The sequence below is a fragment of the Pundamilia nyererei genome, unplaced genomic scaffold (genome assembly GCF_000239375.1).
Source record: "Pundamilia nyererei isolate P.nyererei 1_Seehausen unplaced genomic scaffold, PunNye1.0 scaffold00354, whole genome shotgun sequence".
Classification (NCBI taxonomy): Eukaryota; Metazoa; Chordata; class Actinopteri; order Cichliformes; family Cichlidae; genus Pundamilia; species Pundamilia nyererei.
The window spans coordinates 142,009-157,390 of record NW_005187755.1 but is presented as its reverse complement, the minus strand read 5'-3'; the positions used below and the strand labels follow the sequence as shown (position 1 = coordinate 157,390).

The following is a 15,382-nucleotide window of genomic DNA, read 5'->3' as shown; positions in this document are numbered from 1 at the left end:
ATCAACAAAATTATATGATAATGAAACACTCGTTTGAACTGGAAAATACTTCCAGGTGATGCTTTTTCCTCTCTGTCCTACCTGCTTTTTGCAGGTGCTTATGCACTTCAGGCCTTGTTTTCAGGTGCATTAGTTTAGAGAATTTTGAAAAAAACATGACCACTCTTCATCACTTATTATCCCTTTAACAGCACGATCTTCTATCTTCATACAGATGCTCTAAAAAGTGGCAAATACTACCTAGTTATGCATGAACAGTATTCTTTTTTTCAGAATCTTCAGTACAAATTCTCATAGAAATTTCCATATGCAGTTTTTTCCTAGGTTAGCTCTTCTTTTTGTTATTTCAGTTATCTATAGCATTCACCCCATGATTGTATTTTCAAAAACCTTTAGATGGTACCATACCACCTCTGAAAAGTTATGAAAATAACTAATGTGACGATATAACATAAAGTTGTGGATAATATATATGTAGTTTGTGACAGAGTAAGTGTGTTTTTGCTAAACTTTCAACTTAAAAAGCTATTTGTTTGTTTGTTTATGTATTATCATTATTTGTTTGTTTATTATTTCTTAGAAAAATCCCATTGGTTACTATGAAGAGTCATATTTTGAAAAGACTAAACGGAAGTAATAATCATTCCTTCCTGCTCTGACTACGTTCGTGAACACTGTAGCTATTTATTACATTTGATTGATTTCAACAACTGATTAACTGTTTTCTCCTGGCTGTGTATTTCAGCAGACGAGTTACAGTGGTTAAGCTATAAGATCGTGGCGTATTATTGTCATATATTCATCAGCCACGTCAATATCCTCAGACCCCGTAAGTGAAACTAACTTCTCGGGCTAGCTTTAGCCAAGTTAGCTCGGCTGACTTGTCCATGGCACCTCTCCGGGTCTTGTGTATCCATGGATACCGTCAGAACGCCACCTCGTTCCGTGAGAAGACTGGGGCTCTGCGGAAGCTGCTGAAAAAACACGTAGAGCTGGTTTACGTGAGTGCACCCCTCAGTGTGCAGCAAGCTAACACGGAAGGTGGGTCACCAACACCTGTTGCTGAGCCTATAGCTAACTGTGTGTTAATAGAACTTAATAATTATTAAGGAATAGTTGTTATTACCCAGTTAAAGTAAATTGTGTAAATATTTGGGCTATCTCTCATTCAAGTTTTTCTACGAAAATGAGATATTGGGTGCAGTGATTTATTGAAACGTGCAAGTGTGCAAGGAGGCATGGAAAAACAGAATATGAGGCAAAAGCAGAGTTTGTTCAGTTCTAACGTGCTTTAAACTCAATGTTTGCTATGGCCATATTTGGTGTGGTTAAAATTCTCCTGAGTTTTAACAAGACAGCTAAAATATAGCCCCAAACAATGACACAGCCTCCACCATGTTTTAGAGATGGCTAAAGACACACATTGTTGCACCTCTCTTTTGACCACCTCTTTATATACTGATGTCTAATTGAACCAAAAGTTTGGATTCATCACTCTATATGACCTGTTGCCATTCATTTTCAGTCCAGTTCTTGTGTGATTTGCCATACCTCAGTCGTTTCTCCCTGTTTCCCTTTCTAAGAACTCCTGAAAACATTTCTAATAAGGCTACAGTAACCAATAATTCAGTTCAACTCAGGTTTATTTATATAGTGCCAAATCACAACAACAGTCACTTCAAGGTGCTAGAGGGAAGATTGATCAACTGAAGAGTTTCTGTTGGATCTTTTAGGTACTGTTTACTGCTGTAGATATTTTTTTATTAAGTCCTGGTGCTTCTTTTGTTCTCCACTTGTCTAGTTTCCTCTAAAATTTTAAGGACGCAGTGCACATCATGATAACTTTTAGATTAGATAGCGCTTCAGAAATCACCTTGTCGGTGAAAAAATACAATTTTTATTTCTGTCAAACATTGTTGTCTTTGGCATTTTTCAAAAATTCACCTAAAGAAATTGTGTTTTCTTCTGACAAAGTGCCTAAAGATACAATTTAGAATTGTTTTCATATGTGTCGATATAACACTGGTTCATCTCTTGAGTTAGGTGCCTGTTTTTATTCTTGAATGATTCATAAGAACTGGAGAACTATTGCTCAAGACCGCTTTAAAAATGACAAGAATGTGTGGCTTCTTGAGAGCAAAACAAAGAAATAAGGGGTGACTCACAGTACAGAATATTATATCAGTATGTATTTTATGAGTAATTGACACGGGTATGTATATTCTTTCAGGCAATAATTCAAATACTTAACATTATAGTATTGGTTTTAGATTAAATGCTGGTTTAGATATGTGTTAATGATTTATTTATATTAGTTTGTTATTTTTCAGATACAACCATATTGTTGTGTTTTGTCATCCATATTCAGGATGCTCACTTTTGCATAACAGGAAATTTAGGGCTGGGCCGTTTAGTAATATGTTGCAGCAAGACCTTCAGAAAGCCTGGAGAACTATTACTCGAGACCACTTAAAGATATACAAGTCTGGCTGCTTGAAAGTAAAATATAAAGAAATGAGAGGTGGCTTGAGACTTTCACACAGGATTTTACGATAGGTGCATATATAACTGATCTATATCTGATCAGAGTTTTTTACCTGTTCTATGCTCTCATTTTAAATTCCACAGGTCAAATTCCACTGTTGACCAGGTCATCTGTGGAATTTGGCTGAAAACTCAGGACAGGTTGTCTGAAAACTAATTTTTATGTTTCTTTAATCTGAACATACCTTCCTGGTTTTATGTAATCTAATATATGTGCCAGATATCACTGTTAGTCGCTGTTTTGTTGTCTGCTGTCAGCCAGTTGCATTGGCCCGAGTTATTATGTCACATCAATTTAGTGCTCGCTAAATGTTCAAAGATGTTTTGAAGAAGAACTGAGAGACTATAAAAGTAGAAACAAATACCCACAAAAATATCAGCATCTGCATCAACCCCAAATCTCTGTTGCCTTCCTTTGAAAGTAGCCACTTTCCTCTTCTGTCCTTTCAGGAGTTGCAGATAAACAGAATGATCCAGCTCCTGAGTCTGGAGGTGATGAGGACCCCAGGGGTTGGTGGTTTTCTGACATCAAGGCTCGGAGTTTCAACGCTCAGCAGCAGTGTGAAGAAAGCCTGGGGCTTGACGAGAGCGTGACAGCTGTGAGAGAAGCTGTGAAGGACCAGGGTCCATTTGATGGCATCCTGGGCTTCAGCCAGGGGGCTGCTTTCGTCGCCATGCTGTGCTCAATTCAGGAGCAAAAACTGGAGCCGACGTTCGACTTTCGCTTTGCCATCATCGTCGCCGGTTTCCGCAGCGCATGTACGCAACACCAGAAGTTTTACAACTCTCCCATCCAGGTGCCCTCCCTGCATGTGTTTGGACTGGAGGACAGAGTGATCCCTGATAAGATGAGCAGGGAGCTCCTCCCCTCCTTCCAAGACCCTCAGGTCCTCATTCATCCTGGTGGTCATTTTGTTCCTGCCGCATCTGCTCACAGGCAGACGTACCAGGACTTCCTCAAGAGGTTCCAGTGAGATTCACAGCCACAGGAAGTCTATGTGAAGATTAACAGAAGTCGACTCAAACTCTAAAATGTGGCTGGTTGATTTTTTTTTAATGTTCAGAAACATCTTGTGAGAAAACAATTGATTCCAGATGCACACTGTTTATTTAAACTACTCTGCTCTGTGTTTCGCTTTGTGAGCTAAGCAACAGCCTTATTGTAACCCTCAGTGAAAATTTATTGCCTTAATAAAGATGAAATTATGTCTTTGTATATGTTTGAGATGCGCTTTAATTCACCAGCATTGGAAAAAGCTAAATCTGATTAGCAGCATGGCTTTGTGCCAGTAAAGTGTTATTATATTTGTCTTTTTAGCTGAAGTATTGTAGTTTCCGGTCACTCCTTAAAGTCGGTACAATTTTATGTAGTTATTCTTTATTAAACCAGGGACATCTGACTCTCCAATTCCTTATGAAAGTGTCCTAGCCAGGATGCACAGGAGTTCAGTGAGCAATGTTTACTTGATAATACACAGTATACATACAGGAATACATAAATGCAAACCAAAATGATAAACTTCAAAGCTAGATAAACATAAAACAAATGTACGGTCTCATGCAGCAACCTCCTTGTCATTTAAAATGACTTTGAATTTATTTACAAAGCACTCTAAAGATTATTTAGAGTGACAGATGTAGGTGAGATGGGGGGCGCAAAAACACAAGTAGCCGAGTCTATCCCTGGTGTTATTATACTGTTGGACACTATTCTACAAATTCTGCTGTCAGCAGGTATGTTCCACACTGAGGTGATATGAGATGTGCTATTATTATTATATTAAAAAGGACGTTTACCCTCTTTCAATTCTACAGTTTTCATATCAAGGTGTCATCTAAAGTTGCACATTATTTATTTAATAAGACCGGTCAAAATGCAAAACCAGTGGGTGAAAAACAAACACCCCATTTTTCAGGAGTTTGTAGGACCCCCTTTATCAGGAATAATTTGAAATAATAGTTTTCTGAATGACTGGCTCACATCATTGTGGAGGAATTTTGGCCCACCCTTCTTTACAGTGTTGCTTCAGTTCAATGAGGTTTGCTGGCACAGCTCTCATGGTCCCTGCACAGCATCTCAATCAGGTTGAGAGCTGGACTTTAACTGGGACACTGCATCACCTTGATTTTTTTTTTCCCAGTCATTCTGAAATTGTCTGCTGTTCTTGAGATCAATGTCCTGTTGCATGACCCATTTTCAGACGAGCTGTCAGACAGACAGCCTCACATTTAACTCTAGAAAACTTTGGTATTCAGAGGAGATCATGCTCGACTCAATGAGCGCAAGGTGCCCAGGTCCTGTGGCTGTAAAACAAACCCAAGTCACCATCCCTTCATCACTGTGCTGACAGTTGGTATGAAGTGTTTGTGCTGAAATGCTGTGTTTGTTTTCCACCAAACTGCATTATAGCCAAACATTCAGTTTTGTCTTGTCTGTCCACAGGACATTGTTCCAGAAGTCTTGTGGTTTGTGCAATTTGCAAACATTAGCTGTGCTACCATGTTCTTTTTAGAAAGATGAGGCTCTCTCCCAAACAGGCCTTACTTGTTCAGTCTTTCTCTAACTTTGCAGTCATGAACTTTAATATTTAACATGCTAACTGGGGCCTGTCAAGTCTGAGATGTATCTCCTGGGGTGACCTTGGGGTGAATTTGCTGGGACGTTCACTCATGGGAAGTTTAGAGACTCTTGAAGGTTTTCCACTTGTGAATAATGTTCCTCACTGTATAAATGATGAACTTCAAATTGTTTGGAAATGGCCTCATAGCCCTTCCCAGAGTGATGAGCAGAAACAGTTGCTTCTCTAAGACCCTTTGCTGACGTATTTCCTCTTTGGCATTGTGGCAACACACACCTGATTGCTCCAGACCTGCAAACTGCCAAAACATCTGCTTGTATAGTGGTGCTCAGTTAATACATTTAAACAGCATTCCTTGACTGTAACTTACCCCCTTAATTCCTATAGAAGCAGGTTTGATGCACATGACTATATGTAAGCTGCAGGTATAGAATTTGATGAAAGTTACCAAACCCTCAGATGTCAGTCCTCTGCAGATGCTGCAATCAGCAGGGATATTCCACACACTGAGGTGACACAAAAATCACTTTGATGATCACTAAGGCCTTTATGTTAACATTTAATGGGCTATATTAAGAGCATATAAAGGGAAGTAAGGAACGTTATAAATTTCACACTATACACTAATGTCGATATACTTTTTTTTTTACGCCTGTAAATTCAAGAATAACTTCTACAACAATTTTTCCTCTTCTACAACTATTTTAAAACCAACACTACACCAAAAGAGGGCTGACATTTTTAGGATCTGGGTACACTCCGCCATGATTCTGGAAAGTTATGACAGGAATTTTATATCAGCGTGACAGAAAAAACCTCAGTTTAATATGTTTGGGAAATATTTTGCATAAGAGCTTTGCACAAATTCTTCCCTTTTGTGTTGCATCGAGGCGGCTGTGTCACAATGAAAGCTCCCTCTTACAAAAAGACCTTTGTGCTAAGAAAGGTCCACGGTGAACTGGGCAATGCTTTACTCCCACTTTTAATTAACGCTATACATCTGTGAAGGAATTAACAAGAAATCATCCGGAGAGGATGTAGCTCAGTGATCGGTTTAGTTGTTTCAGATTTTCCGGGGTGCATGAAGGTGTCGTGCAGACAGGTTTATGCGCACAGGGAAATGTGTAGGACAAGGACATATTGTTCTTTTATAGCAGAAGCATGTGCATGTCAGCCTGTGCTCGTTCAATTGTTTCCAGATGTGCGTTCTCTCCTCTCTACCTCTCTTGCTCTCTCTCGCCCCCTTCCTTTCCCTTTTCTTTCATCTCCCACCAGACTCTTCCTCGCTTCGAAACCTAGTCAACATCCTCCTCCCGTACACATCCTGTATGTCATCGGCATTGGGTGCACCATACCCTATCGCCGTGTCTGTTACATTTATGACATGGACAAAAATAGTTTTGTTTGTCTGGATGTCTCGGAAATCTCCTCTCGGCCCAAAACACCAGGCAACCGTGGGCTCATGTAAGTGCTGAATTGCCTCATTGAGATTAAATTCCACTTTAAAACTGCTTAACTTATCTTTAGCCTCGGCTTCTTCTCATAAAGAAAAGCCCCACTCTGACTCTCTTAATCAATCAGCCTTGTGTTTACAACAAACCACCTCCATCAAGCATCTGATGATCTCTTACAGCCTCTCACACGGCTCCTTTCACCACTGTAGTCCTCATATTCATTCTCCCGTGCTCCCCTGTGGCCCCTGTGTCCCTCCAAGACCTCACAGCACACACACACACACACACACATGGTTTTGATAACAAGTAGAGATGAACGGAGAGAGTGAGTGAGCAAAGGAAACAGTAAAAGAAAAACACAGAGGGTCACTCTTGCCAGTAAGTTTTACAACAGAGCCGTGACTCTCGTCTCAGGAATCCATTCCCCCTGTTGCACAACAACCGGGAAATAATGGAATGAGAGACAGAGACGCACGAGGGTGGAGCCATCCACACTCTCTGCCTCCTCATCTCCCTCTCTTACTCGGCCCCACTCTGGCCACTGTGGTTAAAAAGGGAGAGTGAGGGTACATTCAAGGCTTTTTGTTTTTTGAGGGGGGGGTTGCCACAACTTAAGTATCACTTTTTCCCTCTTTCCCTCGGCGGAGGCTGGGGGAATGGAGCAGGGGGCACAGGGGTGTGTCATAGCACAGATGGGGCTCTATTTTGATTATGGAGCGTTTGTTGTTATGGGAGACAGAAGAAGGGGCGGGACAGCAGTGGCCCCTATATAAGACTTGTACTTAAACTCCAATGAGCCTGGTCATCCCATGGCCCATGCTCATCCAGAGACTGACAAAGTTGACCAACTCTGCCTTGTTATTACAGCCTCCACCGCTGACAGCTCTGCGTGGAATAACCTGTGATTACTAGACACTCAGCTGAGGACTTGAGATTTTATTATCTGGCTTACAACTTTTGGATTTACATCTTTTTTCCCCTTCTTTTGGCAGCCATTCACCATCTGTTTTGTTTTCATCATCTTTATAATCTCAGTTGCTCTGATCCCAACAATGAGAAGATGCTGAAACAGAGGGATTTGTGAAGAGTTTGGATTTTTAACTTTTTCACTCCTCTGCGAAAATCAAATCTGATGTTGAATTATTATAAATATAGTTCTTATAAATATATGCATGTCTACAAGTGTTTACATGTGTGTTTGCACAGTTACATTGGTATGTTGGTGCAGAACGGGGTGATATAACACTGGATGTGTTCCAAAGATATGGCATGTGTCCATTTTCTTGTTTGTTGTGAACAAGAAATAGAAGAAAACTTCCAGCTTTCTTGAATGCAACTAAATATTTATATTTTAAATGTGAGTTCTATAAGACTCATAGTCCATACTATGATTTACTCATGAAAGTGGATCCTTTTGCGGTTTTCACATTCATGGGAATGTTTATTTGAGATCATATTGTACAGGAGAAAAGTGAAAGGTGATACCTTTAAAGGAAAATGAAAGCATGAAACATGCAAATCTTAAAAGATCTAGTATACATATAAAACATACACGCTTACTATACTTTATTTCAATATAGGGACCCTTGTGATGTGAGAAGTGGTGTGCTTGATGCCTGTCACGTGTGCTGACATATTAAAGAGGGAACAGAGGGAGTATATTTAGAGCTGTCAGTTGAATTGCTATTTAAAGAACAGAAAGCTGCCACTCAGTTGTCGTCCGTTAACGACATGAAAGCGCACAGTGACAAAATCTGCGTCGTGTGATTCCGAGGCCCAAACAATGCACAGCGGGTGTTTATGTCTGGGAGTGCACGTGCATGTTCATAAGTGTGTGATTTGGTCATTTGTTATTCCTTGGTTTCACACTGCATACTTCTGGTTTTCCCTTACTTTGTGGTTTTCTTGTTTGTGTGGGTGAAAGTGTACTTCCGCTGGGGCCAGCGGCTGCTTGGTTGCCTGTCTGCTTCCAGTCATGCTCCCAGAACTGTGACAACTTTACTGCACATTATTATTATTTCCTCCTTCCAGTCATGCGCCCAGAACTGTGACAACTTTACTGCACATTATTATTATTTCTTTGAATAATGGCTGGATGATCCCCGCACCTTGAAAAACAGTTAGTCCCAGGTGGGATCTCCTGTGACTGCTTAACCTGTTCAGTGTGAGCCTGTCTGGTTGACTCTGTAACTGTAATACCAGATGTAAATATGATCACAGGATGTGCTAATGTTCTTTTTTTCCCCTTTTTTTGGCAGAAGGAGGTACAGAGGTGAACTGAGGACACGGACGAGGCTTTCTTGAGTTAGGGCAGCGGTCGTTTGATGTATGATGTCATCTGCAGGCATTTGTCTGCTTGTCTGCTTTACTGTGCTGCTTTAGAGGCTGTGGCTGGGGCCTGGCGTGGACAGCTGTGGTTTGGCTGTCCTTATAGGTGCCTAACTGACACTACTGGGGTAAATATTAGTCATCATGGCCATGAGGCAGGACTGTGGTGGAGTCAGTTTAAGATAGACACACACAGAAGGAGAGCAAGAGGCATGTTTTCACTTCTTCTTTTTTTTTATAAGTCAACTCTGTTGCGCCGTTATGCACAGTTATGAAGAGGCGTGGAGCGTAAAAGTGGTCATCAAGACCAAGATGATATGTGCAGAGGAATAACAACAGCAAGAACAACAAAGTTTGATAATTGCATTAGACTGAAAGTGTAAAAGAAAACAGGGCCTAAGACTGTTAGTAGGAATAAGTGGGAATAGAAGTTTTTATCATTTGCTCGTACAAATAGGGGTGCATTGGTTAGCAGCATCACCTCACAGCAAGAAGGTTCAAAACTCCTGATTGGCCTACTTTCTCTGTGCAGTGTAAAGCTTCGTTTTCTCCTCATGCCTATGATTTGCATATTAGAAGACCACACGTGAGTGGTACTCAATTCAGAATAAGTAGAATGACTTAGAGTAGACACATGCTGATCTGTTTTTGTAGAAATATGCTTGAAGAATAAACACTTGAACGCTGTCACTTGAAGACTGCGCCTTGTTGTTCTCCGTTGGTATACTTACATACCAGCAAGATGTCCTGCATTTATTTTTGTTTGTTTTCTTTTGTTTTATATTGGATTCATTTGCGGAATGTGCATGTGAGTGTGAGTGTCTCTCTGTTTTAGCCCGGATTCAGTAGCCTGTCCAAGATGTACTCCACCTCTTGCCCAGTGCCAACTTAGGATGTGCTACAGCTACAACCCCAACCAGTCACCCCCAAAGCAAGCTGTGGTATGTTCCCTTTTATGTAGTTTGACCTGCAGCGACTTCTCAGCCCTTAACAGTAAGAGTTTATGTGCTGTTCTTTAACTCTCAGCACATGGGCTTTTACGGTGCAGGGAGGTAGAGGATAAACAACTGATCTTTTTTTTCTTGTCCTTGTTCCCTTTCCTTCTATTTTCCTTTGGCAAATCAGTGAACGACAAATATTTGAAAAGATCAGGTTCCAGCTGGAGTGACGCAATGCAAAAATGTGATTCCTGTAGTGTTTTCTCTGCAAACTTCTTTGAAATGTCTTTAGTAATGACCCTTGTGTGCCTCATCAGCCTCCTTTTCAATAAAGAGCATTTTTAAATGAAAATAAGATTTCTTTTTAACTTGTGTTTATTTGATCTAATCTATAAAGGCTGATATGGTTTACATAGGATTTTTGCTCTGTGCGCTCCCTTGTATCCCGAATCACTCTGTTTAAAGTTTTTTTTTCTCTTTTTTTTAGAAACTTATCTTCATTGTCTAAGGGTTTGGGCAGCTGCAGTGCACAAATAACATGAGAAATATATCTTACTGTCATGGAGGAATCTGGAGGTTTATAAAAACATTAGTCTTGTTTTGATTATCTTCATCAGCATCCACTTTTTCGGTTACAAAGTAGGAAAAGCTAACACATCATCGCATTGAAAGGCAGATAATTTCGCAAGTATCCACACACCACTGGGATAAAGCTTTTATTTATATTTCATTTGCTGCAGAACTTTTGAGTCTGGGGAAAAAAATGTGTTAAGCAGATGACCTTGGCAAATTCAAGCCTCTAGAGGGCAGTATAACTCTAAACATTACCGAGTAATGTTTGAAGTAGAGTAGCCTAAGTTGGAGTGCAGTCTTTATGAGTGTGATGTGTTTGTTGTAAGCATACCAAACGTGTGTGTGTGCATGCGTGCGTGTGGGTTAGACCACCTGTTAGGACCCAGTGTGTGTTTGTATGTGGCTGCAGGTTATAGCGCTGCCCACAGGGAATTCTTGGCTGTGCTGCTTTGAAGTGAAGCTGCTCTTGTCTGATAAACAGAGAGCAGAGCAGGTGTTGGAGCTGGCTGACTCATCCGTTCAGCATGTGCTCTGTGCATTCATCACTGTACTCACTAATCAAAAGAAGCATCCTATGTGTAATGAAGTTAAAAAGGAAGGCAGCGTGTGTCTACACGTGTCGCAGCTTAACTTATCGTGAAGGTGTTGGGTGTAGCGAGCAAAACACATTATTAAATAAAGTCAAAACACCATAAGCAATGAATGACATGAGTCATTCCTCAGTATTCACAGACATGAATACATTAAACTGGCATCTTTTCACCTGAACAAATAAGTGACATCTCACCAACTGCACGAGACACCTTAACTGTGAAGTTCACCATGAGCTGCAACTTCTCTCTTTCCTGATGACACCTGCCCCTAACGACCATGGCTGTAGACTGTTACCATGGTGCTGTTGCTAGAGTAACAATCTAAAGCCACGGTCGCCATGGAGACAGCAGGGTGGAGGAGGAACTGGAGTTGGCATGGTAACAGGAAACCTGCAAGGTCTCATTGGCTTGAGTGTGAATGCTACGTGCTTACATTGTGTAGGTCTCCCCCAATGCAAGCCCACACAGGTTTCCTCTCTGAGCGGGTGGGTGGCTGAGTGGGTGGGTGTTTTGTGTGTGTGGGGGGGGCACAGAGGGGGATCTCTAGCAGAGTGAACTCCTGCCATCACAACAGCCATTTAAAAAAGAATGGGATAATATCTTTTTCTTTTTCACTGGGTGTTCATGTTGCCTTCACTGTGGTGTTTGATGCATTGCCAGGCTTCAGTAGCCATGACTGTAGACTGTTACTGTACTTTGATACTGTATAAGCAGTAAGCAGTCTAAAGCCAAGGTGCTGATGCTCTGGCAACAGGACAGGGAAGAGATGGTGAGAAGGACAAACAATCCCCTCATGGAAACACCTGCATCAGCAAAAAGAGGAGAGGTGTGAGTGTAATTACAGCAGTAAAACTTGACACATTTCCCAAAAGGCCGATCATTGGTACAATCTTTGTTGACCTGGGGAATCCCAGTAGTCTAAATAGATGATACGGAAAGACTAGAACGAGTATGCAAAACGATTCATTTTTGCTGCTTTAACCATCTTTGCATACAACGCAACTGTTTAAACGTCAGGTGAGACGAAATTAGCTTTTGCTTCTGTGCAAAATTAACTGGGAAAATGTGAATTCTGAAACACCCATTACAACGTTCACAAGTGGAAGTCTGCGGTACTCTGGCTGATTTACTCCCTTAATTACTTAGGCATATAATTCTGCTGCGGGTGAGAAAGAACTAGTGAAGGGTTGTGGTGATATGTTTTTTTAAGAAAGCTGCTGTAATTCGCGTTTACACTTCAACACCAGTATAGTTTCTATACATGTTTCATTCACTTATATAAGGTTTAAACAGTTTCTACAAACATCCTAGTTACAAAAAAGATCACCTAACCCAAGAGGCAATCAGTTAATCTCCTAAGCCAATAAATCCCTAGAGCAAAACAAAAAAAGTCAAATTTTGTTTAAAATGAGTCATCCAGTTCATCCTTTTATTTAAACACATTCAACACTGTATAAACATTTATTTTAAAAAAAAAAAACCCTGAGAGAGGTCGGTATTATTCATCCTCCACCCACTGTTTTCCTGTCTCTGACCTAGTTATTGTTTGTACCTATGAAAGTGCAAGTGAGAGAGCAGAGAGGGAGGGAGGCAGAGCGACACCAGACATTAGGGATGTCTAATAAACTGGTGTTCACATAATAAGCTGTCTCAGAGGAGCTCTGGACATATTTAGGAGTCTCCTCCAGCAGTGTAGGTGACACCGAGACTTGAACCACTATTGGGATCATACTGTAAATGCCCTTGGCTTCTTTAACCATCCCTAGATAGGTTTTTACTGCAGACTGAAAGATTTAGCATATTAACAAGCGAGCAATTAATCACAGAAGACTAAAAAAAAAAAAAAAACCTCCTTTCTCACCCTCAACATCTTTAAGCTGCTGTGCTTTCGACCTGGAAAATGAAGATGTACCTGATTAGAAGTGATGATTATGAGACTTAGCTGGTGAGTCACTGCCCAATCACATGGGACGTTTCAGAGTTATGCAATCATAGCACTGTATACTGAGGAGGGCTAACACAAGACTACTGTGTAACACTTCCTTATCAGCTCATAATAATGACACATCAAAAACCTTTTTTAAATGAGTTTTTCCCCATAAGCAAACTATCTCTGCATCAGCTTCCTTTATATCTCCATCTTTCTATCCCCCCCCCCACCACTACTACTTCTTTTTTCAGCACTACGACGCTGGGACAGCGACACAGCCGCGTCGTGGCTCGGTGCTGTTCGCGGTGCTGAACAGGACGTCACCTTTCATCTGAAAGGCATCGCTAAGGTCTAGTTTTCTTCCAGCTGTTTGTTAAGCATCTTTCTTCTTGTTTTTTAGCGTTTAAATAGTTTCTTACATTATGATCCTGATTTAAAATCATAAAAACCAACTCTACACGTTTGCCTCGCGCTGGAGCGCGCTCTTTTCCACAACCTCCCAGGTCCCCGCTCTAATTTCTTTAATAAACGGCCAGGTGACGAGTCTTGTTACGTGCCTCAGTGCTCGACTAGTCTAAGGGTACGGGCGTATGACGTCCCATCGCGAGCGCACCAATCGGCTCTCGTCCCATTCTGCCACCTGGCTTATCAGAGCGCGTGGGCAGTGCTTCAGTCTGGCTTGGTTTCCATGGCGCTGGGGAGAAACCGCGGAGACCGTGTGGGCTGAGGGTGCGGGACCATCTCGGAATCATCTTGAAGCTGGACTTTGGATCTTCACTATTATATTTGTTTTTAATATAGAAAGCCTACATTAAATATAGACTCATCTCTACGGTTACCGAGTCTAAGCGTCACACTCTTACAGTTTATGGCCCGCACAACTCTGGCCATGATGAATAATATCGTTCACGGCTTTCATTCATGTAATGCACGTCACTAAGTCTTCCAGTGTGATAGATTAGTACGTGATCTCGGCTAGCTTTGCCTTCCTAACACAAAAAAACCCTCCGCTTCAAGTCCTACAGGAGCCCGGGGACAAAGACTTGTGAATGAACAAGGGGCTTCATTGACTCGCTCCACCCACTCCTCGCTCGTGTTCTCCGTGCACGAGCCTCTCACATTGCGCATTCACAGCTGCACACCAGAGGATCACATACTGCGGTGTGCGCGTGCGCGCGTGAGCGCAATGCCTATAAAAGGGTTATAGTAGGTGACTGCGTATCATCTGCAAAGTGCGCAAGAATGACGCAGGGGTGACTTCACTGACTGACTACGTCACAGTACTGGGACTGGGGGGGGGGGGGGACGACAAAAAAACAAAGATAAGGGAAACGCCGACCGGAAGTGCAAGGAGGGGCGAAAGATGTGAGGGGGGGGGGGGGGAGGGAGGCGAGGACTGCAACGCCACACCGGAAGAAAGTGATGGCTATAATGTCATCACTACCACCGGAAACCTCCCGGTGCCACGCGCTCCCGAGATTGTAGATGAGGTGGGGGCTGGGTGAGGAGCACTCCCCCACAGCCACACTCCCCTTTATCCCACACGCAGCTATAACCAACTGCGCAGCTACACACACGCACTCACACACACACTGAAGCACAAGAGAGTGTGCGCGCTTTTGTGTCAGTGCACGTGTCAGTGTACATTGCACAGTGGGATTTGCACATCTTTGTTGGACAGAGAGCCGGGCAGGCTACAGAGGACCCGGAGCTGCCTTAGAGGCAGCCTAACCAGCACCTCTCTGTTTGATCAGATACCTGATGTGACCTGGATGGCAGGTGAACGTTAATCACCGGCAGTGAACGGTGGTACGTGTCTTTAAAATGCGCCTCGAGACCGCACAAGACGGCAAGGAGGTACTAATTGAGCGATTTTTTTTCTGTCTGTAGATTTGATTTTCTAGATATCAGTGATTCTCCCTTTTTCCCAGGTTGCAGGCTGAGTGCTGCCCACATGGGAGTGAAAATGAGTCACACTGCAGCAACTTCCAAGTAAAGATGAGACTGCTGTCAAGCGCAGACTTCTGGGTTTCTTAAAAGGATGGCTCGTCAGTTATACTGTCTCCCTACATTTAGCCTGCTGCACAATTCTTATGTATTTCTTTTAAAGTAACACAAAAAACGAACAACCCTAAAAAATAATAATAATTATCATAATAATTAAACTTACCTTATTCAAAGCTCCCTGAGTGTCTGCGGCACTTGGCTGTGGAAATATCTCTGTCCCCCCTCTCTCTCTCTGAACTCGCTGTCTTCATCACCACAAGACTGTCAGCGCAAATCTGTGCCATGCTGTCTTCGCGCACAGACTCTGCCGTCCCTCTTCTCCAGAGTCGCTTTCCATAGACCGGGCTCTCCCATCAACCTTAGGCTTTTTATAGAGATCCCGTAGTAACTAGTAGAAGGCACGGAGGAGGGAGGAGGGGAGAGAGGGAGGAGAGGG

The 15,382-nt window shown here is 42.1% G+C and overlaps 1 protein-coding gene across 1 annotated transcript; it reads left to right on the top strand.

Moving 5' to 3' along the window:
* Positions 1 to 648: 648 nt before the first annotated feature.
* On the top strand, positions 649 to 3,760 carry ovca2 (OVCA2 serine hydrolase domain containing). The gene is made up of 2 exons (XM_005752347.1): positions 649 to 1,041; positions 2,995 to 3,760. The coding sequence occupies exons 1-2, from the start codon at positions 888 to 890 to the stop codon at positions 3,516 to 3,518; spliced, it is 678 nt and encodes a 225-aa protein (XP_005752404.1). The 5' UTR covers positions 649 to 887; the 3' UTR covers positions 3,519 to 3,760.
* Positions 3,761 to 15,382: the final 11,622 nt, after the last annotated feature.